Source organism: Cydia fagiglandana, chromosome 4, assembly GCF_963556715.1.
Source record: "Cydia fagiglandana chromosome 4, ilCydFagi1.1, whole genome shotgun sequence".
NCBI classification, from domain to species: Eukaryota; Metazoa; Arthropoda; class Insecta; order Lepidoptera; family Tortricidae; genus Cydia; species Cydia fagiglandana.
The window spans coordinates 8153894-8176880 of record NC_085935.1 but is presented as its reverse complement, the minus strand read 5'-3'; the positions used below and the strand labels follow the sequence as shown (position 1 = coordinate 8176880).

The 22987-nt window shown below is 38.8% G+C and overlaps 2 protein-coding genes across 2 annotated transcripts; one reads left to right on the top strand and one right to left on the bottom strand.

The window, feature by feature from the left end:
• Window positions 1-410: 410 nt before the first annotated feature.
• Window positions 411-1833, bottom strand: LOC134663585 (transcription elongation factor S-II). Its single transcript, XM_063519990.1, has 2 exons — window positions 1648-1833; window positions 411-1418 (listed from the first exon to the last, which is right to left on the bottom strand). The coding sequence occupies exons 1-2, from the start codon at window positions 1714-1716 to the stop codon at window positions 609-611; spliced, it is 879 nt and encodes a 292-aa protein (XP_063376060.1). The 5' UTR covers window positions 1717-1833; the 3' UTR covers window positions 411-608.
• A 4923-nt stretch (window positions 1834-6756) lies between these two features.
• LOC134663613 (putative defense protein Hdd11) lies at window positions 6757-22819 on the top strand. The gene is made up of 5 exons (XM_063520032.1): window positions 6757-6890; window positions 9096-9264; window positions 13050-13217; window positions 20396-20496; window positions 22652-22819. The coding sequence occupies exons 2-5, from the start codon at window positions 9106-9108 to the stop codon at window positions 22722-22724; spliced, it is 501 nt and encodes a 166-aa protein (XP_063376102.1). The 5' UTR covers window positions 6757-6890; window positions 9096-9105; the 3' UTR covers window positions 22725-22819.
• The last annotated feature ends 168 nt before the right edge of the window (window positions 22820-22987 follow it).

Below are 22987 nucleotides of genomic sequence, written 5' to 3'. Positions count from 1 at the left end.
ATTCAATTTCAAACAGATGCTTAGTCGAGATGCTTTTTGTTTTATGGCTCCTCTACACGATGGGCTAACGCCGGCCACTGCAAGGGACGCAGCCATGCGGTAGAATGAGATAGCAATATCACTTGCTCGCTCTAACGCATAAATGCGTCCCTTGGAGTGGCCGGCGTTGGCCCATCATGTAGAGGAGCCCTTAAGTATGATGGTAAGTATGTTGCCGCTACAGACTAAAACTAAAGGGTTAAGTGCTATAACGTCATGGTGCAGGAACTATCATTCCATGAAAGCCTATACTACCAGACAATGTAATAAATAATAATAAAACACAATAAGTGTCCTTCCAATAAAAGACACTTCCAATTACAAGTTTTAAACAATCCCAGCTGTTTTAAAAAGGTTGAATGAAACTATAATTTCACTTACATAAGCACATTAATTTATTGGTATTAAACTAAGAATGCCTTATCTACTTAATGTGATTCCTCTGTCAAACTTAGCAGTATGGTCACAAGTAAAATAGAAAAAAACAAAATCATAATTCATAATAAAACATTGTATGACAAGATACATCATACATTGACACAATATTCGTCTACAGATTAAAAGCAGTCTTAGCAGAATTTCCAGCGGTTACCACACTCATTACAGAGTACAAAAGTGGTCATAGGTTCATCAGAGCTTCTGGTCTGCAGCTGGTTGTAAGTACAATTCTTCTTTTTGCATTTACCGCACTTAAGCATTTCAGTTTTGGTTCCTTGTACAGTGGCCAATTGAGCATCATCAATAGCTTCTTTAATGAATTTCTCTCTTAGTTTCTTCATTTCATCACTGGCCATTTCCTCTGGAGTCATCTTAGCTAACCGAGAAGCTGAAATGACACCATTGAGGAAGTTTGTGCGCAGGGTCGGGTTCTTAGGATCTTTTAGATTGGCTACTCTCGACCTCACTCTGTTTTTGTATCTCATATCTGTGTTCTTAAATTCACCATAAATGCATTCTTCCAATTCTTCAGCAAGCTCTTCTGGTGTTCCACAAGAATTGGGGTTTTCTCCGTCTACCTTAAGTGCACAAGTGAGCAGTTCCCTGCACTTGAGTCTTACAGCATCAGTTGTGTTTGACTGAGGTGGGAATGATTGGGGCAGCTTTTTATCTTTTTCCTTGTCATCTTTCTTATCCTTGTCTTTCCCAGAATCTTTTTTAGACTTCGATGACCCTCCAGACTCCTTGGACGGAGTATTAGGCGCGGACAAGAACTTTTTCCAGTTTTTAATTAGCGTTTTACAGAGAGATATCACTTCCTCATCCTTACTAGACTTACGTAGAGCATTAACAGTCATGCCTATCCTTGTTTTAGTCAGCACGTCCAGGTTAATAGCCATGGTCTGCAGAGTTTTAAGCAACTCCAATGCTTCTTCTTGGCCCTATGAACAACAAAAGATCATTCATCATTTCACTGTAATACTAATAAGTATAGCTGCAACCACCGCTTGCAAAGCTTCAACCGGTGTTTTGTAAACCTATAAATACCGTTTTAATAAGTTACTTCGTTCTCGTAATGTAGGAAATTATAGGTAAGCGGCGTTCAAAGCTTTGTGACAAGCGTTGTTGTACGGAAATCTATATCCATTAATTTCTATCTATAAAACTAACCGTGCCATCATCCGATGTCATTTTGGTCAATTTCTTTTGTATTTTCATAACATCTTCTTCTACGCTCATTTTTGCAGGTTTTAACTGAGAAATAGCTGTTCCCGCCTTTATTCAGCACACAAATCTTGGAAAAATATTGATAAATCGACCACCACACCGATTTGGAGACTGAACCATAGACAATATTTATTTTTAGGATGGCCAAACCACAGATATCAAAAGATGCTGTCAACCGTATTTATGCTTAAGCGGTATCCAGACGGGACTGATCAAATCGGTCGATTTCATCAGAAATGAAATAGGCGTCAATCTCCAATTTTAGATTTATGGTGATATTAGAGCCCCCTAAATGGAAAAAATGCCCCAGAACGAAAATACTGGTCTCACAAATTGGTATTCTTGCGTCCGCACTTCATTTTATCGGTAATATAGGTCATTATCGGAAGCCAAATTGGCGTTTCGCTGACCCAATATTACAGGGTTCCACAGGGTTCTATGTTTCTCTTCTATCGAATTGAAATTTGAACAGTGTCATAGTGATATTAAGTTGAAATTCGACTGTCTTGAAAATGTAAAGGCCCCTGTACACAATGGACCAGCGCCAGCCAGTCCAAGGGACGCAGCCATGCGGTAGAATGAGATAGCAATATCACTTGCTCCCTCTAACGCATAAATGCATCCCCCAGACTGGCCCATTGCGTACAGGGGCCTTAACATGGAACCCTGTAATATTGGGCCAGCGGTTTGCGTCCGCACGTCCTGATTCGATCGGGCAATTTAATCATCTGATTAAATGATCGCCAATCTTGGCGAAAAATTGACTAGTCTGGTTTTTCTCTACACGACTTTCTTCTACACGATTTGTGAAGTTGATATTACGGCTTATACATCCACACTTGAGAACACCACACCGCATCGCGACCTTCATGCGGTACGGCGCACGTTTCGATAGTGTGTACTGTGTAAAGTGGTCGCTGTACGTGCGTTAAGGACACAGCTATAAGTTAGAGCGAGAAAGAGACATTTTACCGCACCAAGGTCGCGGTGCAGTACGGTAGTCAGCTACGGCTTTTATAGGGAGCTTGCATGAACCTACAGTCTGCTAATGAAAGTTGAACATGCAAAAACGCGGCAATATCAAAAAATACTCTACATCACCTACATATAGGGGCAGCACAGGAGCAGTCCAAGGCCCCTACGTTTTCTGTTCTATTTGACAGCGCAGCAACTAGTATCATTTCTCTCTCTTTGCTCTTTTAAAATGTCATTTGTCAAAAAAGGACAGCCATACTGTTGACAAGGTGAACTTCAAATCAAGTGTTGCCTTTTTTGATGCATCCAGGCTGTGTATGTGTGCGTAAAAACGTGTATGTGTGCTCTTTTAGGGATGTCAAAAGTCGATTTTAATCATGTTATATATCGATAAACGCTACACAGCGGAACGAAATAGCTATTAATTGAAGCTTCAATATCTTCGTTAAACATATATATAATTGAAATGCTAATGAATAATAAATATATTAGAATATAATAAAATATTTCAATTATTGCGGAACACATATCTTAGTAGGTATTTATGTATTTTAATTAAATATCTGAACTTTCCCTTGGTTCCCTGCTGGGGCGTGACGATAAAATTGTGATCTGATAACCACAATAAAGAATAAAAGCGTTTTTGTTCATTTTAGATATCGTCAAACCTTTGAAGTAAAATTAAAATTGTAAGAAATGTCGATAGTTTATCGATATGACTTTATCGACATGGCTACAGCAAGGTGGTGTTAAATTGTTAATCGTACACTAAACAAAAGTGGCAACAGTGACAGCTCGCTGAGATACCGTCTCTATATATTATAAGTCTATGGAGTAGTCAGATTTGGCGCCAGCATAGAAGATGGTAGGATCCTATAGATGTGCTATACGCGTGCCTCCGTGAAAACATACACAATGCGACACTATGATTGGTCGAATTCATTTGTTGCCCACCATGCTGTTGTCATTGGATTCCGTGATTGTTCTCTCAAACTGATGAGGTTGCAATTTGTGACCTATAGGATCAAGACTGGCAAAATGTTTTCAAAGTTGGTTTAGAGTAGTTTAGACGAATGGAACTTTGTATAGAGAATGATAGAGAGTATCTCGGGAGAGTATATTGAAAAAAAAAAAATAGCGCTAATATCTTGAATTTTTTTTTTTCATTTCAAAACTTATCGAGTGACCGACGTAATCGACGGCTGAGTAGGTAGTCGGACCAAGAAAAGTCCGCAAGTGAGAGCGAATTTGATAGCCCACGCAGTGCAAGTGTTATTTTAAACTTCAAACTTCTATGAAATTATGACGTATAAATAACACTTGCACTGCGTTGGCTATCAAATCAGCTGCAAACTTTTCTTGGCCTGCCTCTAGGTATTAAAATGAATTCAATCGACCGATCAAATATGAATCAAATCGCATGCAACTTTCGGTGAGGTTTGTAGAGGCCCTTAGCAACTTTTGCTACTGACCATCTTGCTTTTAGGGAACCCCCTATTTTTGTTGATAATAATTTGCTAAATCATTAATTTCTAGTTCAATACTCGCACTGCCACATTGTGATTTCTTGAAATATAGGTACAGTACAGGGTACGGTACAGTATAAAGTTTTCCTGTATAAAGATGAAACCGATGTTAAGATAGTTTATAGTTATTTTTAATACAGTTGCTCAAAAAGTGCTACTTTACGTAGCTGTTTAGCGTGCGGAAAGTTGGTTATCTCGAACTAGTGCTTTTTACTTTTCCAATTTTTTTAAATTTATACTTGTTCCAATTCACGACTACTTATTGATGAGTGTTAATATTAGTTTCCTTTAAACGTCGTAATCAGCATAAAAACCTACCGTTAATGTAAGAATACGAAAAATATTACATATTTCATATTTAATTACTTACCTCTTCATCATTATAACACGTTTATTTTTTAATATTCAATATTGAAAATTCCGTTCTTAATAAGTTGACTGAATGGAACGGAATAGCTGCCAAACGCCCATAGATATAATATACTTAAAGACGACGTCTAACCGAACTGTCACTGTTACCACTTTTGTTTAATGTACGATTAACAATGTTTTTCTTATTTTTTCGCAACTGTATTAAAAAACGTCGTTCGATACACGTGCGGAAAAGTCATTCTTCACTCGTCCCGAGTCTTGCCACTCGCCTGCGGCTCGTGGCAAGATATCTCGGTACTCGTGAAGTTATGACATACCTTCCGCACTAGCATCGAAATGTACTATTTTAATACAGTTGCTCAAAAAGTGCTACTTTACGTAGCTGTTTAGCGTGCGGAAAGTTGGTTATCTCGAACTAGTGCTTTTTACTTTTCCAATTTTTTTAAATTTATACTTGTTCCAATTCACGACTACTTATTGATGAGTGTTAATATTAGTGTCCTTTAAACGTCGTAATCAGCATAAAAAACCTACCGTTAATGTAAGATTACGAAAAATATTACATATTTCATATTTAATTACTTACCTCTTCATCATTATAACACGTTTATTTTTTAATATTCAATATTGAAAATTCCGTTCTTAATAAGTTGACTGAATGGAACGGAATAGCTGCCAAACGCCCATAGATATAATATACTTAAAGACGACGTCTAACCGAGCTGTCACTGTTACCACTTTTGTTTAGTGTACGATTAACAATGTTTTTCTTATTTTTTCGCAACTGTATTAAAAAAACGTCGTTCGATACACGTGCGGAAATGTCATTCTTCACTCGTCCCGAGTCTTGCCACTCGCCTGCGGCTCGTGGCAAGATATCTCGGTACTCGTGAAGTAATGACATACCTTCCGCACTAGCATCGAAATGTACTATTACAGTACATATGGTCCTATTTTCCCGCACTAGTGCGTACGTTGCACGATACACGTGAGAAAAGGTAATTCGAAACGTGTGGCGATAAATCAAATCGACACGAGTTTCCTCTTTTCCGCACTTGTATCGTAAATGACTATATTCTTCTTCTCGTGTAATGTGTAACATATAAAAAGTAGTCGATGAGTTCAAAGGACGCTTACGCTACGTCTTACGTAGGCGAACAACGCGCGAACGCGGCGCGGCGCGGCGCGGCGAAATCAATCCTTTGATGCCCATAGAAGTGTCCTACGTAAGCGATCTCGTTGCGAACGCGGTGCGGCGCGATTTGCACGCGAATGTCAGGCGGCGCGGCGCGGCGCGGCGCGGCGGCGGCCGCTTTCGCCGCGCCGCGCCGCGCCGCGTTCGCGCGTTGTTCGCCTACGTAAGACGTAGCGTTAGGCTTCCTCATTCGCGGTAAATGAGGTTTTCAAAGCTTTGTCACACATAGGTACTAGTTAGTTATTTTATAGTCAGATATTAGTCAGAATAATAAACAATAAGTTTCAATGTAACATTGTGGTTCCCGGGGATTTTTATGTAGGTACAGTTGCTATCAGATATATCGGAGCGGCCAAGGTGTTCACAAATATCTGCACAAGGCATTATATCTATGTCTATGGCGCATTAATTATGTTTCTAAAGTTGGCCATTGTTTGTTTGGTAAATTTTCACAAATGATGTATTTCTATTGCTGCTATAACAACAAATACGAAAAAGTACGGAACCCCCGGTGGACGAGTCCGACTCGCACTTATACGGTTTTTTATTTTCGTTAATTTCAATGGTGCTTTCCTGATGAACTTAAATTTTGTAACTCAGTCAAAGACATTCTAATTAACTTCATTTCGGAGATAATCAATACTGATTAGTGTTCAGTACGAGGTTATAATATATCAATGTGGCTGTGAGTCTGACTCTGGTGACAGACGGACGGACGGACTGACAGCGGAGTCTTACTAATAAGGTCCCATTTTTATCCTTTGGGTACGGAACCCTAAAAACAAGTTGTACCGGCCGGACCATCCCTATAAGACCTATAGTTTCTGGGGAAGGTCGGGTGGCAGCCGCTTTCAATAAAACTAGCGCCTGTGCCAATTCTTGCTAGCTTGCCAATCGGACAATCGGATGTTCTCATGACAGAAGCCGAGACAACGCTAAAATGACGAGGAGGCATACAATGAATTTGAAAAAGCTAGGGATTTATTTGCGTGTGTCATCTGTGGCCTTTAGCCCTCCCAGCCGAAGAGCCGATATATACCGCCGAGGCGGCGAGGTCGCCACACTCGCTCCACACCATCAGCCTCAGTGCGGCCGCTCTACTACGCTAACTACTCGAGGTAAACAAACTTAACATTACGAATTTATTTATTGTGAAATAACAATTAACCCAAATATTTAAAAAAAATTGTTATTGAAACATTAATAAATAAAGAATATTTAAATTTAAAGTCGGATTATATTATCAATTTATCACGTATCTCTATAGGTAATGAATTTATAAACTATATCTTAGTATAATAAATACAGAATATTTAAATTTAAAAACGGATTATATTATCATTTTATCACGTATCTCTATAGGTAATGAATTTATAAACTATCTTAGTATAATTAGGTATTACTTCAAAATCAGTTAAAATAATTTTCGGATTAGAAACATAAATATTATATTATCTGAATGAAAGTTGTTTAAAAATGTGCCATTTAAAAGTTAAACAAGATTTTGATACAAGTACGTAAACAATCACTCCGAGTTAGAGTTGTGAGTTGCAAGTTGTTCATAAGTTAATCAGATTCCTATATGAATATAATTTTGCAATGGATCTGAGATTTGCATTGATTAATGTATTTTAATCTTAATGCGTATTTCCTGATAAGGGAATCGTGCCTTAATAGTACTTCCTAAAGTACTTATACTTACTTAATACCATTCATAAACAAATAATTATGCAAATGATTTGTCTTACTAAGGCCGGTTGTATATCAAGTGTTCTGTAATCGTAATTAATTACATTTGCTAAAATTTTATTGTATTTACTTGTGAAATATCAATATCCATATGGATATTTATAAATAATTACTTAGACCTATATTGACAGATTTGTAAGAGATCTATGTTAAGTAAGTTACTTTATGGTTGGTGTAACCGGCTCTATCTATACGAGCTTATTAAGTTAATACCTCTTCGATCAAAATGTTAATTTTAAATAAGCTTTAATAATATGTATGTTTAGAACGGTGACGTTAAACAAAAGAAAATTAAAATAAAACTAATTAAATTGAAAAATTAAGCTTCTGCTTAAATTAAATTATGTAAAATTTTCTTAAATACAATTTTTCGTATAAAAATATAATCACTTTTTTTATTTATAATACACGGTGGCTAAAACATTACTGCATTCCTGTTGGCAGGGAGGTTTTGGAATTACACTGAGCAACTTTTACTATGCGACCAACCCCGATATCGCGGAAACAAAATTTACACTCCCATAGAAAATGGACCAGCCAAAATGTATGACAGAGCCAATATTTTTTTTCGCGATTTCGGTGTTGGTCCCATAGTAAAAGTTGCTCTTTATAATCCCAAAACCTCACTGGCAACGGGAATGCAGTAATTTAGCCACCCTGTATATGTTAACGCCATGTGCAAAGGTTTGTCAATAAGTTGACATTACAACACATATAGAACCTGTCGCCTAAACGAGTAGCTTTGCGAGAACTCGAGAACTGCCGGCTTAGCCAAGGTTACAATCGCTATCGCTTCGACAACGAAAAGCATTATATCTCTCTATCACGCTTCCATATTGGTGCGACAGTGACAGTTGTGTTTCGATCGCTACGGAGCGTAAGCGATCGGCATCTTGGCTACGCGGCCTGAAGAACAGAAAGGACCGTGACCCGCTTTCGTACATATAGATTGATTGAATATACTTATTCAAATATTAGTGATATTTTACTATTTTTTGACCTTTAATATTTTATACGATTAATCGCATCTAGCCTCGCCGCCTTATGCTAAGCGGTCACTGTAGCCTGTAAACGCAAATAGCATAAGTATAAAATAAATAGCGGTAGGTACTTATAGATACTTACTTAATAATCTACGCGGTTTATGGATTGGTATCAAAAAAGAAAAAGACCGAAGTGATCTCATAAGAGCTCCGCGAACAGTTTTGTCCGAAGCCTTAAAGAAACGAAAAACAAATGACAAACGTTATAAGCGTTATAATCGTACCTAATCGTCATTCTAGATTTGTGACTGAGGCCTGAACGAAAGGACTGAGAACTGAAAGGCCTATCGTTGAACTTAGCGAACAGATCTGTAGGGAGCTATACACTCATAATACCCAACATTAGATAGAGACTAGACGCCGACGCTCGGGAGACGCTAGTGCTTACCCACAACGTCATGAGCAATTTATTTAGTTTTTCTGACCATTTTCCGCAATATGACATCCAATGCAATAGTGCCTACTTTGCCTATTTAGACCTTGTGATGGTATCTACCATAACTGCGTTCTAAAAATTGCTCTTCTAATCAGGATATCAAAGATGTGGTTCTCTTACGTGCTGGTGGCTGTCTCCGTGGCGGCGTACGCGGAGGCGTACTCCAGCGGCGCCCCCGAAGGCGCCTGCAAGGACATGATCCCGCGGCACCCAGTCTCACCGCAGAAGTCCCCGGCTCCGTACACCATCACCACCAGCACTAAGGTAAACGATAGTTATTTACAGTACATATGGCCCTACTTTCCCGCACTAGTGCCTAAAATAGCAGTTTCCGTGCGTATGTCAAAAGTTTAAAGGGCCATATGTAATGTAAAACGTTGTACAGTCAAGGAATTTAAATTCCGACCCATTTCGTACTTTGTCACAGTGACAACCGTATGAGGTCTCTAGCGGCTTTCATATTGATTGTCACTGTGACAAAGTACGAAATGGGTCGGAATTTAAATTCCTTGACTGTACGATACACGTGCGAATAGGTAATGAAACCAGTGGCGATAAATTAAAACACGACCGAGGGGAGTGTTTTAAATCGACACGAGTTGCGATTTGCCTATTCGCACGTGTATCGTACAACGTTTTACAGTACATATCGTCGGGTGACAAGCAAAAGTCACTAACTAACATCATTGAAATTATTGGACAATAAATCGTGCTACAAGTGTAATAAAGTGCATTGTTACTTTAATTTTTTGATAGTACTTATAGTGACTTTTGCTTGTCACCCTACGACATGGCCCTTTAAACCTTTGAAATACGCACGGAAAGTGCTGTTTCCCGCACTACTTTAGTGCGGGAAAGTAGGGTCATTATGTACTGTAAAGCTATTTTATATAGGTATAATTGCATCCATGTACTTCGAACTTCCGACTCAACAATGTGCAATATTGGAAAACTCGGAAATACCTACTTAATTATAATTATAAATTACAAAACACATTAATTGCAATAAATCAAATATTCCGCTAATGCCTATGTAGACCAACATTCACCTATAATTGAGATATTGCGATGTAGAAAACATCTAAAGAAAGTTACCTTGTGAAGCCATCCACAGGATAAGAGGCACTTATTTTTAAACAAAACATTTTATGGTAACATACTTTAAATAACTTTAATATTTTGTTGAAATACAAAACTGCCAATATGTTTGTTTATTGGAGAAGTGGCAGCCTCATGGGCCTTTGCCAAAATACAGTATATATCACAAGTAAAATATTTCATAATACAAAGTATTAATGCATTATTAATGCATGATGCCAATATGTTATAAAAGTTACTCTAAGTTAACATTGACATTTGATTTCTGTCGTCGAATCAGTGACAGAATTTGAAAAGAGGATGTTTAAATAAATATCTGGGAGACCGAGCCAAAGAATATAATACTCACTAGACCTTCGAGCAACACGGAAGGGAGGCGGCATTCGCACTATTTCCCCTCTGCCGAGGTACAAGATTAGCGCGTCAATCTAATCTAGCGCGGGTAATAAAACTAGTTGCACTTGGATTTTTCACTAGACAGAGTCCAGACGCGCGCGTGAACACTGCTGCACAAAAATGCCTATTTGCTCGGTTTTTTGTTATAAAAAGAGGTCGGGGACATCAAATTTACAAAAAGAAAGTGTTACATTTCACATGCAATATTTTTTTTTACATATCATACGTTAAATTACATTGGAATACAATTATTATATTTTAGTCTCAAGTAATTGTTGGATTTATCGATTTTGCTCGTTCAGTACAAATTGCGGATCGGTCGAGCGACAAATCCGACTTCTCATCCCTCAGAATACAATGACATACTTCAACGAAAATGTGTTAGTGTGCGTGTTGTGACACTAGTCACTCGTCCGTACACAAAAAGAGATCGAGTTTTGCAAGATTTGTCTTTGACGTGTGTCATTTTTTATGTATTTGTGTCGTCATTACAGATTGGATTTTGTATGTAAGTGTGTGAGAAATGCGACTGTGTGCACCTTTCCCCCCGCGAAAAATGGCAGAAAGATTTGTACGGCGAGATATCGCTTGGGCCCCTCCCTTCCGACGTGTCGGAAGCCGGTGTTGCTCGAAGCACTAGACCGCGCCACGACCGAGCTTGGCTGGGGAAATATATAAAACCCAAAAATGCGCATTTTCCCAGAGTTCGGCGGCAGAACATTGCAGTACTACTCTCTATTTAAAATATCTACTAGAGACCAAGACAAGTTACAACGATTTTGATAGCACACGCAGTGCAAGTGTTATTTTAAACGTCAAACTTAAGTGAAATTATGATGTATAAAAAACACTTGCACTGTGTATGATATCAAAATCCTTGCAGACTTTTCTTGGTCTTACTCCAAAGTGTCCCACACGCCCACTCTATCTGATACCCTGGCGCCGTCCCATATTCCAGGCACCAAAGTTGGCGCTGGTGAGGCCGCATCCTCGGCCGAAAGCCTCAAACCTCAAACGCCGCAAATATGTCACACTAGGTAGTAGCTACATATTTGCGGCGTTTGGAGTGGAAACCTTGGGGCGGTGGGGACCTAGCGCGCGTCGTCTCTATGAGGAGCTGTCAAATCGCCTCATAGAGGCCTCCGGTCACCAGAGGGCTGGCCAATATTTTTCCCAAAAGATCAACATTGCTATCCAGCGGGGCAATGCGGCTAGCCTTCTGGGCACCCTACCTACTGACCAGGACTTAGGGCAATTATTTTATTTATAAGTTTTAGTGTTTTTATTTTGTTGCAAAAATCTTATTTAATAAATATACTCTATCTCCATAAGCACTAAGTATCGGGGTCTACATTAATTGAAGATCATTTGAATTAGGTAATTGGTCTCGTATTAACTATTTGAATAATGCCTAGTACATACACGGTGGGTAACAAAATAAATCTAAATAAAAGCTAATATGCTCAAAGTCTAATTCAAATATGTATGAAACAGCCTGCCCAGAGACGCCGATACTTAAGTAGGTAGGTATAAACTGTAATTATGTAGGCATTTATTCACGTAGGCAACAATTCAGGCTAGGTACGAAATACGACGCACTAGCGGCTCGATTCGGGAAATGAATTAGAGACTCACTAGATATGAAATAGTAAAGATATGTGACGTTCCACTGCAAAAGGTACATTATGGCGGCTGGCGCCGCGATTCGGGAAATGAATTAGAGATTCACTAGATATGAAATAGTGAAGATATGTGACGTTCCACGGAAAAAGGTACCTTATGGCGGCCAGCGTTTAAGTCGCATAGCGCCGCAATAATTTTGGAGCGGATTTAATAATAGCGTAAGCGCCAACTGTCATAAGGTACCTTTTTTCGTAGGACGTCACATATCTTTACTATATCGTATCTAGTTAATCTCTAATACATTTCCCGAATCGCGCCGGAGGTTTGTATTAAAATCTTTATCAGCTCTACAATTATGATGGAATAAGATTGTAAATGTTATGGTCTCTGTGAATATTATTATTGTAGTGGCTGATAAAATTGCTCAATTTCATTGAATAGATACACGATGCGATGACTATGCTAAAATGCTTGAAACTTTATGTTTTTCTGTCTCGATCTAGCAACCTGGTGGTGAGCAAACTTTCCTCATGAAGTCATGGGGGGCCAAAATTTGAAAGAATTTCAGAAGAGGGCTAGATTTACAGCAAATATGTATTTTTATTATACCGCTGGTCATATAGGTAAACAATTATTCGAAGGACCGGCGGCGGGCCGGATTTGGCCCGCGGGCCATACTTTGCCCACCACTGTTGACTAGATTCTAGATTAGATATACAATACTTACGACGATAGTCTACAAACAATCGCATAGCCATAATAATGTAGTTGTCGGGCGGTACCTAAATTTGTTGTATGTAACCGATAGGCAAGATTACTTAATTAATAATTAGGTACCAAATGAATTTTAGAGCCGTCGAATGTATATTTTCGAACGGTGTTCCGTGTAACTTAATATTTATCTCGTATCATATATTAAAACCTATCAACAGGTGGTGAAAGCCGGCACCCCCATGGAGGTGGTGATCACGGGCAAGGGCCCCAGCAACACCATGCGCGGGCTGCTGCTGCAGGCGCGCAAGGGGGACGAGATCGTGGGCAAGTTCACCCTCAAGCCCAACGACCCCTTCGCGCAGCTCATGAACTGCGGCCAGCCAGGGGTAAGTGACAATTAGCATAATCCTATAAACATACAGGCAAGGTTGTTATAGCTGACACCTGTGGTAGTGATCACGAGCAAGGGCCCCAGCAACACCATGCGCGGGCTGCTGCTGCAGGCGCGCAAGGGGGACGAGAATGACGAGATCGTGGGCAAGTTTACCCTCAAGCCCAACGACCCCTTCGCGCAGCTCATGAACTGCGGCCAGCCAGGGGTAAGTGACAATTAGCATAATCCTAATAAACATACCGGCAAGGTTGTTAGAGCTGACACCTGTGGTAGTGATCACGAGCAAGGGCCCCAGCAACACCATGCGGGGGCTGCTGCTGCAGGCGCGCAAGGGGGACGAGATCGTGGGCAAGTTCACCCTCAAGCCCAACGACCCCTTCGCGCAGCTCATGAACTGCGGCCAGCCAGGGGTAAGTGACAATTAGCATAATCTTAATAAACATACAGGCAAGGTTGTTAGAGCTGACACCTGTGGTAGTGATCACGAGCAAGGGCCCCAGCAACACCATGCGGGGGCTGCTGCTGCAGGCGCGCAAGGGGGACGAGATCGTGGGCAAGTTCACCCTCAAGCCCAACGACCCCTTCGCGCAGCTCATGAACTGCGGCCAGCCAGGGGTAAGTGACAATTAGCATAATCCTAATGAACATACAGGCAAGGTTGTTATAGCTGACACCCGTGGAAGTGATCACGGGCAAGGGCCCCAGCAACACCATGCGGGGGCTGCTGCTGCAGGCGCGCAAGGGGGACGAGGTCGTGGGCAAGTTCACCCTCAAGCCCAACGACCCCTTCGCGCAGCTCATGAACTGCGGCCAGCCAGGGGTAAGTGACATAATTAGCATACCTGTCTGGCCGGTCTGGCCTAGTGGGTAGTGACCCTGCCTATGAAGCCGATGGTCCCGGGTTCGAATCCTGGTAAGGGCATTTATTTGTATTATGATACAGATATTTGTTCCTGAGTCATGGTTGTTTTCTATGTATTTAAGTATTTATATATTATATTATATATATCGTTGTCTGAGTACCTACCCACAACACAAGCCTTCTTGAGCTTGAGCGTGGGGCTTAGACAATTTGTGTAAAAATGTCCTATAATATTTATTTATTTATTATATATACCTAATCCTAATAAAATAAACACACAGGCAAGGTTGTTATAGCTGACACCCGTGGAAGTGATCGCGGGCAAGGGACAACAATACTTCGTTTTTTTAGCGTTAGAAAAAAGGTAAACAGGTATCTTGTCGTGTCTTTTTATTGAAAACACTTTTGAAAAATAAGTCACGGCGGCTAATAACTATGTAACAATTACGAATCATAATATACGCTTATTTACAGTCTTATGCTTTCATAAGTAATCGTTACTGATTTTTAAAAAGCTTTTTTTAAATTAAAAGACACGTGAAGATCGCGTAGTCTTTTTCTAATGCAAAAAAAATGAATTATACAGATGTAGTAGAGAACAATCCTTCCTATTTTTCATGCTACTTCAGTCACCTTCAGTATCTTTGTACTGAGACTGACTGAAATGACACAGTTTCTCATCCATGTTTCTAAGGTCTTAAGCAGTTCACCTATAGCTCAACAACGAGTTTTATGAATAAAAAACCTGCATATACAATCTCTAGGTTAAGTGAATTGCCTTGGTAACTATGCGCCATTTGACTGTTCATAACGTGTCTACTTAATTCAGGAACTTCCTTAAAAAGCGCTATTATGTTGCAAGGTAACAAAAAATGCCATTGTTAGTGAAGTCTGTTGAGATTGGTTTAAAAACATAAACATGACAAAATTCCCATGAAACATATAAAAAAATATGTACAGTCACCACACGGGATTGTTATATGCTATTTAGGGTACTTGCTAAAACAATAACACTCGTAAATGTGCAATTAGTATACTTATTACTTAGACTAGAGCGTTGATAGTTCACCTTTGTGACTTTTGAACATTTCAATAGGACATATCCGGAATCCCTTGTAAAGATAATAAATAAAAACCTACTGTGTGTGTTTAGTTTTTTAAAATGGCATAAAAAAAATAAAACACAAACCGTAATAATAAGTTTTAGACTAGAGCGTTGATAGTTCACCTTTGTGACTTTTGAACATTTCAATAGGACAAATCCGGAATCCCTTGTAAAGATAATAAATAAAAACCTACTGTTTGTGTTTAGTTTTTTAAATTGGCATAAAAAAATAAAACACAAACCGTAATAAGTTAACTACCATATTTTGATTTGTATCTTCTGTTACACTTGGTGACTTGAGTAGTAGGTTAAATAAATGTTCTCTGGTAGTAGTGGTAGTATTTGAGTAGGTACTTATAGCTATTACTAGCGCTTACAATTACTAAAATATTTACTAGGGTCGATACCCGTACAGAAGGCCTATGCCTATGGATGTAGTATGGATTTCATAACACTAGCTTGTTTCCTCAAGGCTATGGTTTGTATTGCAAGAGGTCGCATCGCGTCTTGTCTGTGATTAATGATAGGCGATAGCACTATTCTATTATAAGTATATTTATTATGCAAATTACCTACGCTTTGAAATGTTAATAGGTCCGTCATTAATAAAAACAGGCAGCCACAAAAAGAAGCTTAGAAAACAAATGTTGAAATTAATTAATTAAGTAATTTAAGTTGCACGAGTCTTTTCTTAATTTTTAGATCAGATTCAGATCATTTAGTTTAGACCTATCTATGTATAGTATTCTGCATACCTATCTAATACTATCGCTACACTAGTGCATGACAGCGCAAAAACTGGCAAAAACCCTTACACGACCACTTTTTGCTCATATTAAATTTGTCGTATTGAGATAAAAAGTATAAGTACATAGTAAGAAATGACCGTAAAGAAAAAGTAAAGCATTTTTTCTCTGATCAATTAATTTGTTCAGTCAATAGTCGGTCAAGCGTACGCGGCTAAATAAAGCTTTAAAAATGTTAGTAACGCTTAAGTAGGTAATATCACGCTTCATCAGGAACTGTCATACAAGTGCTTGCGATGTGAAAATCTTGTTTAATGCGCTTCATTCTCCTAGTTTTAATAAAAACGTAAGTACTACGCTTTTCACTTAAAAGTGGCTGAAATGGCATGTCACGAGGCGACATTAAGACCAGTCAAATTTATGGCTGAAAGACATAATTTCAAGTTCCCACATCATCGTGACTCGCGACATTTGACTTAATATAAAAACTTTTTACAAAAAAAAGAAAACCGACTTCAAAAAGGATGAAATAAAATATTATCCATTTTAAGTCTATGCGTTACCAACTGATATGTTTGAAGTCGGTGCCAAGCCAACTTTGGAAGCATACCATGATTTTGGTGCGAATCGATAAGGATCTACGTTGGTTTGCCTTACACGACGACAATTAACGTACTTTCTGTAGGTACAATTGACGTTAAAAATATGTTTACACTTTTCATCTTATTACAAAGGAGTAAGGTGCAAAAGTGTAACCATATCTTTGACGTCGAATGTACCTAAGAACACACCTCAGAACACACGATCAAACCTTCTTAGCACAGTCCGTACCATGTTAGTCGGCACGCAAGCGTGAGATTGGGACTGAAGTTATTCCCCGTCCCTTATTCAGAGAACTACGTTTCATAATATAAAACAATTCAAGGAATTTACTTTCTTGCCAAATGTCACCTGAAGCGGTTCAGTTGTATAAAGGTGACAAAGAGGCAGACAGAATTACTTACACATTTATAATAGTTATTAATACAGTTCTAATGGGATTTATAGTCATAAGGCTGATTATATTTGACGGGTATTGTTACTACTTGGCTTGGCACCGACTTCAAACATATCAGTTGGTAACGCATAGACTTAAAATGGATAATATTTTATTTCATCCTTTTTGAAGTCGGTTTTCTTTTTTTTGTAAAAAGTTTTTATTTTTCCATTTTTAGTTTTAACGCATTGTTAAGAGCGCGACGCATGAATGAAAAACAACATCATGATTAACACTAAATTCGTGTATCTACTTTAATAAATATGTAATCAGGAATTTTCTCGAGTCCGTCTGGGAAATTACAATTCCTGTCACTACACTAAATCCATCCTCCGCCCCGCCACTGACCCAATCTCTCAACCCCCCCGATCACTCTACCTCACAGCGTATCAACTCCTGATCCATGTACCCCTCGGCCCTGAACCAGCAGCCCTACAACCACCATTACCCGACCCCTTTATCCCCGACCCCTTAACTCCTAACCCTAACCCCCGATCAGTAGCCTTACCAGCTTTCCAAGAGTTTGACATTGATTTATTCGCTAGCGTGTGTGTAACTTACTTTCTTTGCATCTCGCTCGTATTGGCATATTAGTGCGAGCGAGATGCATAAAAAGTTAGTTACGAAGACGTTAGCGTCGCTAACTTAGCGAATATGTCAATGTCAAACTCGTGGTACGGCTATACTTGCACTACATCAAATTGGCGGTGTTCGGAAGCAAATGCTTGAGTTACTTTAGAAAACACCGAAATCACTTTACACGTGCCTTTAAAAACTGAGGAGTTCCCTCAGTTCCTCATGGATTCCATCATCAGACCAGAACCAAAAATAATACGAAAACACCTAGGAGGCAACTCCTTCCAAACAAAAAAAGAATTACTCAATTCGGATCACAGGTGCCGGAGTAATCGCTGAACATACTACATTTAAAAAATCATCATCATTATCATCAAAACAATCATCATCATCAGGTCTACTTCATCAAAGTGGTGGTTTTCGGGAGAAAATGCTCGAGTTGCTTAAGAAAACACCCAAATCACCATGCATGTGTCTTTAAAAATTGAGGAGTTCCCTCAATTCCTCATGGATCCCATCATCAGAACAGAACCAAATTAAAATGGGACCAACTCGGAGGTAGTTCCTTTCAAACAAAAAAAGAATTACTCAAATCGGACTACGGATGTCGAAGTAATCGGTGAACGTACTACATTTAAAAAATCATCATCATTATCATCAAAACAATCATCATCATCAGGTCTACTTCATCAAAGTGGTGGTTTTCAGGAGAAAATGCTCGAGTTGCTTAAGAAAACACTCAAATCACCATGCATGTGCCTTTAAAAATTGAGGAGTTCCCTCAATTCCTCATGGATCCCATCATCAGAACAGAACCAAATTAAAATGGGACCAACTCGGAGGTAGCTCCTTTCGATCAAAAAAAGAATTACTCAAATCGGACTACGGATGTCGGAGTAATCGGTGAACGTACATAGAAAAAAAAAATAGCCACAACCGAATACAGAACCTCCTCCTTCTATGAAATGGAAGTCGGTTAAAAAACCGGACAAGTGCGAGTTGGACTCGCCCACCGCGGTTCCGTACTTTTTAGTATTTATTGTTATAACGGCAACAAAAATACATCATCTGTGAAATTTAAACTCTAAGCTACCTATCACGGTTCATGAGTTAAAGCCTGGTAACAGACAGAGGACTCTTAGTAACAGGATCCCGTTTTTACCCTTTGGGTACGGAACCCTAAAAATTAAGTAAAGGACGGCGGCGTCTACAAACATTACCCTTAATAACAGAAATTAACACGCACTTGTTAAGAGGTACCTACTAGGTACGCACGGTAGATAGAGGTCCCATAATAATAGTGCGTGAGAAGCTGCATATTAAGTAATTTACAATTTATGCCCAATGCAGCGGGCCGACACTTAGACAGGGCTTTGCCTTGACCAGAGGTTCCGAACTGCCTTCCGTTCATACCACTCACTTGTTACGGCTGTATATAATAGAAGTGCATACAGACACAGATTTGTAAATCTAATATAATCTAGGAAGTAGCACTGATCGGTAGAGGTTAAATAGGTGTGGTGTCCGATTGATAATTGTGCAAAGCAAAGAGAGAGAAAAAAAACTTAAGAATTTTAAACACTTTTAAACCAACGTTACGATTATTTATTTAGAAATTTAATTCAGGCAACAAGGCCCATATTACAAATACCTTACAGACTAACATAAGTACATAATGTATTATGCTACCTGATTTAATTTTGTGTGTGTAATTACCTGTTTATGTGCAATAAAGTGACATATATTAATACATTACAAGATAAGTTAAATAGTAATACGTATTTATCTTTAGAATATAATGAGGGGAACCCTGTTGTAATGCAAAATTAATACAACTTTCGAATAAGGAGGCTCTCATAGCAGCTCTAACATCGCATATGGCTTGTGAGAAAGATTTTCTGACTTCATAACTGTATGAAGAAAGAGAAGTGTTTAGTGCTCCCACTCGCTAAACAAACAGCTGTTATTAAGGGGCCCACTGATTAACAGTCCGCCGGACGGTATCGGCCTGTCAGTTGTTCGGAACTGTCAAAATTTTGTTCTAACTGACAGGCCGATACCGTCCGGCGGACTGTTAATCAGTGGGCCCCTTTATAAATTCATCGTCATCTTCCTTGCGCTGTCCATCAGCTTTTTGTCACGGCTCATAAGAGCCAACTGGCAACTAACTATAGTCTGTATCTTTAGGTATTAAAAAACCGGCCAAGTGCGAGTCGGACTCGCGTTTCTATGGTTCCGCACATAAGTCCGACTCACGCTTGACTGCACTTTTCTAATAGGTTTTCCTGTCATCTATAGGAAAAAAAATATTTTGACTATTTTTTTTCAAATTTTAGGCCCAGTAGTTTCAGGGTTAAAGGGGGAATGGTTATTTTTTGACTATTTTCTTAAATAACTTCGAACCTATGTATTTTAAAATTACAAAAAACATGTCCATTTTTGGGTCACTAATTTACGTAGGTATGTGTACCAAATTTCAACTTAATTGGTCCAGTAGTTTCCGAGAAAATAGGCTGTGACAGACGGACAGACAGACAGACGCACGAGTGATCCTATAAAGGTTTCGTTTTTTCCTTTTGAGGTACGGAACCCTAAAAAAGTAAACAAACAATTTCTACATTTTCGGGTAGTACTAACATTTATTGGTTAACCAACCAAATACAAAACCGCCTGGATCAGTCACTGAACGACCTGACTTTAACCTGCATTATTTTGATCATGTAATGTTTTCATAGAACCTTAAGTCAGTAGATTTTGTTCACTTTTATTTAAATACCTACAGATACAGAGTATACTTCGTCCCAAGACTGATCTGGATATTAATAGGTACTCTGTATTGTTTCAGAACGCCGTGAGCCATAAGAAACACGACGAGAAGGATGACCAGCACACCGTCACCTATACCTGGACTCCACCGGCCGGCTTCAATGACGAGATCAAATTCAGGTACCTAATATGTATCTTCTTCTTCTTCTTCAACCTAGCGTTTTCCCGGCCTAGCGCCAGGGTCCGCTTTCCTGCTCAATTTTCTCCACTTTGCCCGGTCTTCGGCATCCTCAGGTGTGAGATTGTTCTCTTCCACGTCCGCTGTCACGACGTCCAGCCTTCAATGCGAAGTAATCCAAACGTTTCAAAATTTGCTGAATAACGCAGTAGATACTTACCTATGTACAGTCACTTGCAATAATATGTTATTCTTCGAAGGCCGCAAAAATATGTGACACACTCTTATTTATGGCTCTACAAATAAGATCGTGCCTTTTTTGGTGCCTTTGGTGTGTAACATATTATGCAGGTGACTGTACTGATTACTACTTTATATAGATATTTATGAAATGAAATGAAATTCTTTATTTCAGGCAACTAGTGGTGGTTTATATTTCGGAGATCTCGGAAACGTTTGCAAAATAGGGGTTCTCTGTGAAAACGCGCATATTTGAGTTTTTATATGTTTTCCGAGCAAAGTTCGGTCTCCCAGATATTATACCGGGTGTGGCCTGTTAAACGAACAAATAATTAAAACATAGATTGTACTCCTCAAACAGTGACACTTTTATTCAACAACATTTAAAAATTATGAAGTATTTAGACTCCCTATTTTTCATACAAAATAAATATTATCTTCAATGGACGTCATCGCCACGCCATATCATTGTGATTGACGTTGCTTGTCACGCCTTAAACATAACAAAATTCGCAATACATTGCGTCTTAGAATAAACTTTAAAGTGTATTAAAAATCAAACCACAAGTTATTTTTAAAAGTCGCTGAACAAATGTTGGTCAGTATGAGGAGTACAGCCTACAGTTTAATTTTTTGCTCATATAACAGGCCACACGCGGTATATGTACTTATAGAAGTTAATTCGCTTGAAAGTAAAGCAAAGTAGTCAAAGTAAAGTGGTGGACGATGACTTGCAAATAGCAGGTATTTAATAATAATAATCGTACGTACCTATTAGCATATGCAATCAGCGAGAAAAAACTACAAAACAATGTATTCAGTATTTGTTTAGTGTTCAATTTTCCTTGTAACTGTTGCGTATTTCCAGCAGCACTCTTGATGGGGCTTAGTGCATTGTACGAGTACAGTCGCTGATGGCTCCTCTACACGATGGGCCAACGCCGGCCACTCCAAGGGACGCAGCCATGCGGTAGAATGAGCCCTCTAACCCAAAAATGCGTCCCTTGGAGTGGCCGGCGTTGGCCCATCGAGTAGAGGAGCCATCAGATATATCGGAACGGGCAAGGTGCTTACAAATATCTGAGCACGCCTCTATTGTCAAGGCGTTAGAGTGTTTATTTAGATATTGTGAATTGCTTGGCCGGTCCGATATATCTGGTGGCGGCTGTACATTGTACAGTGAGCTGCAAAAGTTCACGGACATCGTTATGAATGGAATTCATTCATAAATTGGCCATGCTCTTTTGCAGCTGGGTGTACTATGCTTAGCAACAATAACCTTGTGAAAACATAGAAAAAATATGTTGTATGTTAGGTAGGTACTAATGCCCTTAATAGCCAATTGATCTCAAGTAAATATCCTATCGTCACGCGACTTTATGTATGAGTAACACGCTTTGCTTTAAAATTTTAGATTTTTGATATTGGCGCATTTAGAGTACATTATTTACATACCTACTAAGCACGTATAAACATAGCCCATACATCAATCACTTAGATTTGTCATACATCAATAACAGTCGAAATCGGATTAGATATATTAATATAAAAATTAGATATATTATTAAAAAATAAATAATTTAGATATAGATGTCTACCTACTCTACATAAGTCAATGTTTTTCTCCAGCAAAATTGATAATTTCGTCGATAAAGCAGCGATTGCCTTTAGTTTCAGCAATCAAAAGGAAATGGTTTTTTTCCTACGGTTGGAAATCAAAGAAATATACGCTCGTGGACGGACGCGCTCGTCCCTATGACAGATTAGCCACATTGACCTAATGAAAATGTAACACATTTTTTGTACATCGCTATTGTAACTGAAACACTGAGAATATGGTTGTTAGATATAACAATAATAATTTATAACATGTTACGACCAAGAAGAACTAATTACTAAATTTGTTTTTTTTTTCAGAGCGACTATCGCATTCAACGGAGCCGTGTTCTGGGTGGGAGTCGAATCGGCCCCCGTCAAAGTTACTGCTTAAGTTATAGTACTATTAGTACCTATGTTTTAAGTACAAGTATTATACTTTTAATCTCGCTAAACCAATTTAAAATTAATAAAAAAATTATGTTTGAACATTGCCAAAATACTTAAAATATGTGAACCTGTAATAGATCTGTAATTAAAGACACAGGTACATTTTAATTGCTACTTCCATTGTACAAAATACATTTATTTACTATAACATGAGTTTTAATGCAGAAAGTGACACCCCTTAACCTATTTATCGAAATAAAAAATTGA

Excerpts from the sequence above, each read along its gene's own strand:
- LOC134663613 (XM_063520032.1), top strand. The coding sequence starts at position 9,106 with ATGTGGTTCTCTTACGTGCTGGTGGCTGTCTCCGTGGCGGCGTACGCG. Across the intron at positions 9,265-13,049 it reads CCATCACCACCAGCACTAAG|GTGGTGAAAGCCGGCACCCC; the intron begins GTAAACGATAGT and ends ACCTATCAACAG. Across the intron at positions 20,497-22,651 it reads AATGACGAGATCAAATTCAG|AGCGACTATCGCATTCAACG; the intron begins GTACCTAATATG and ends TTTTTTTTTCAG.
- LOC134663585 (XM_063519990.1), bottom strand. The coding sequence starts at position 1,716 with ATGAGCGTAGAAGAAGATGTTATGAAAATACAAAAGAAATTGACCAAA. Across the intron at positions 1,419-1,647 it reads TGACATCGGATGATGGCACG|GGCCAAGAAGAAGCATTGGA; the intron begins GTTAGTTTTATA and ends TGTTGTTCATAG.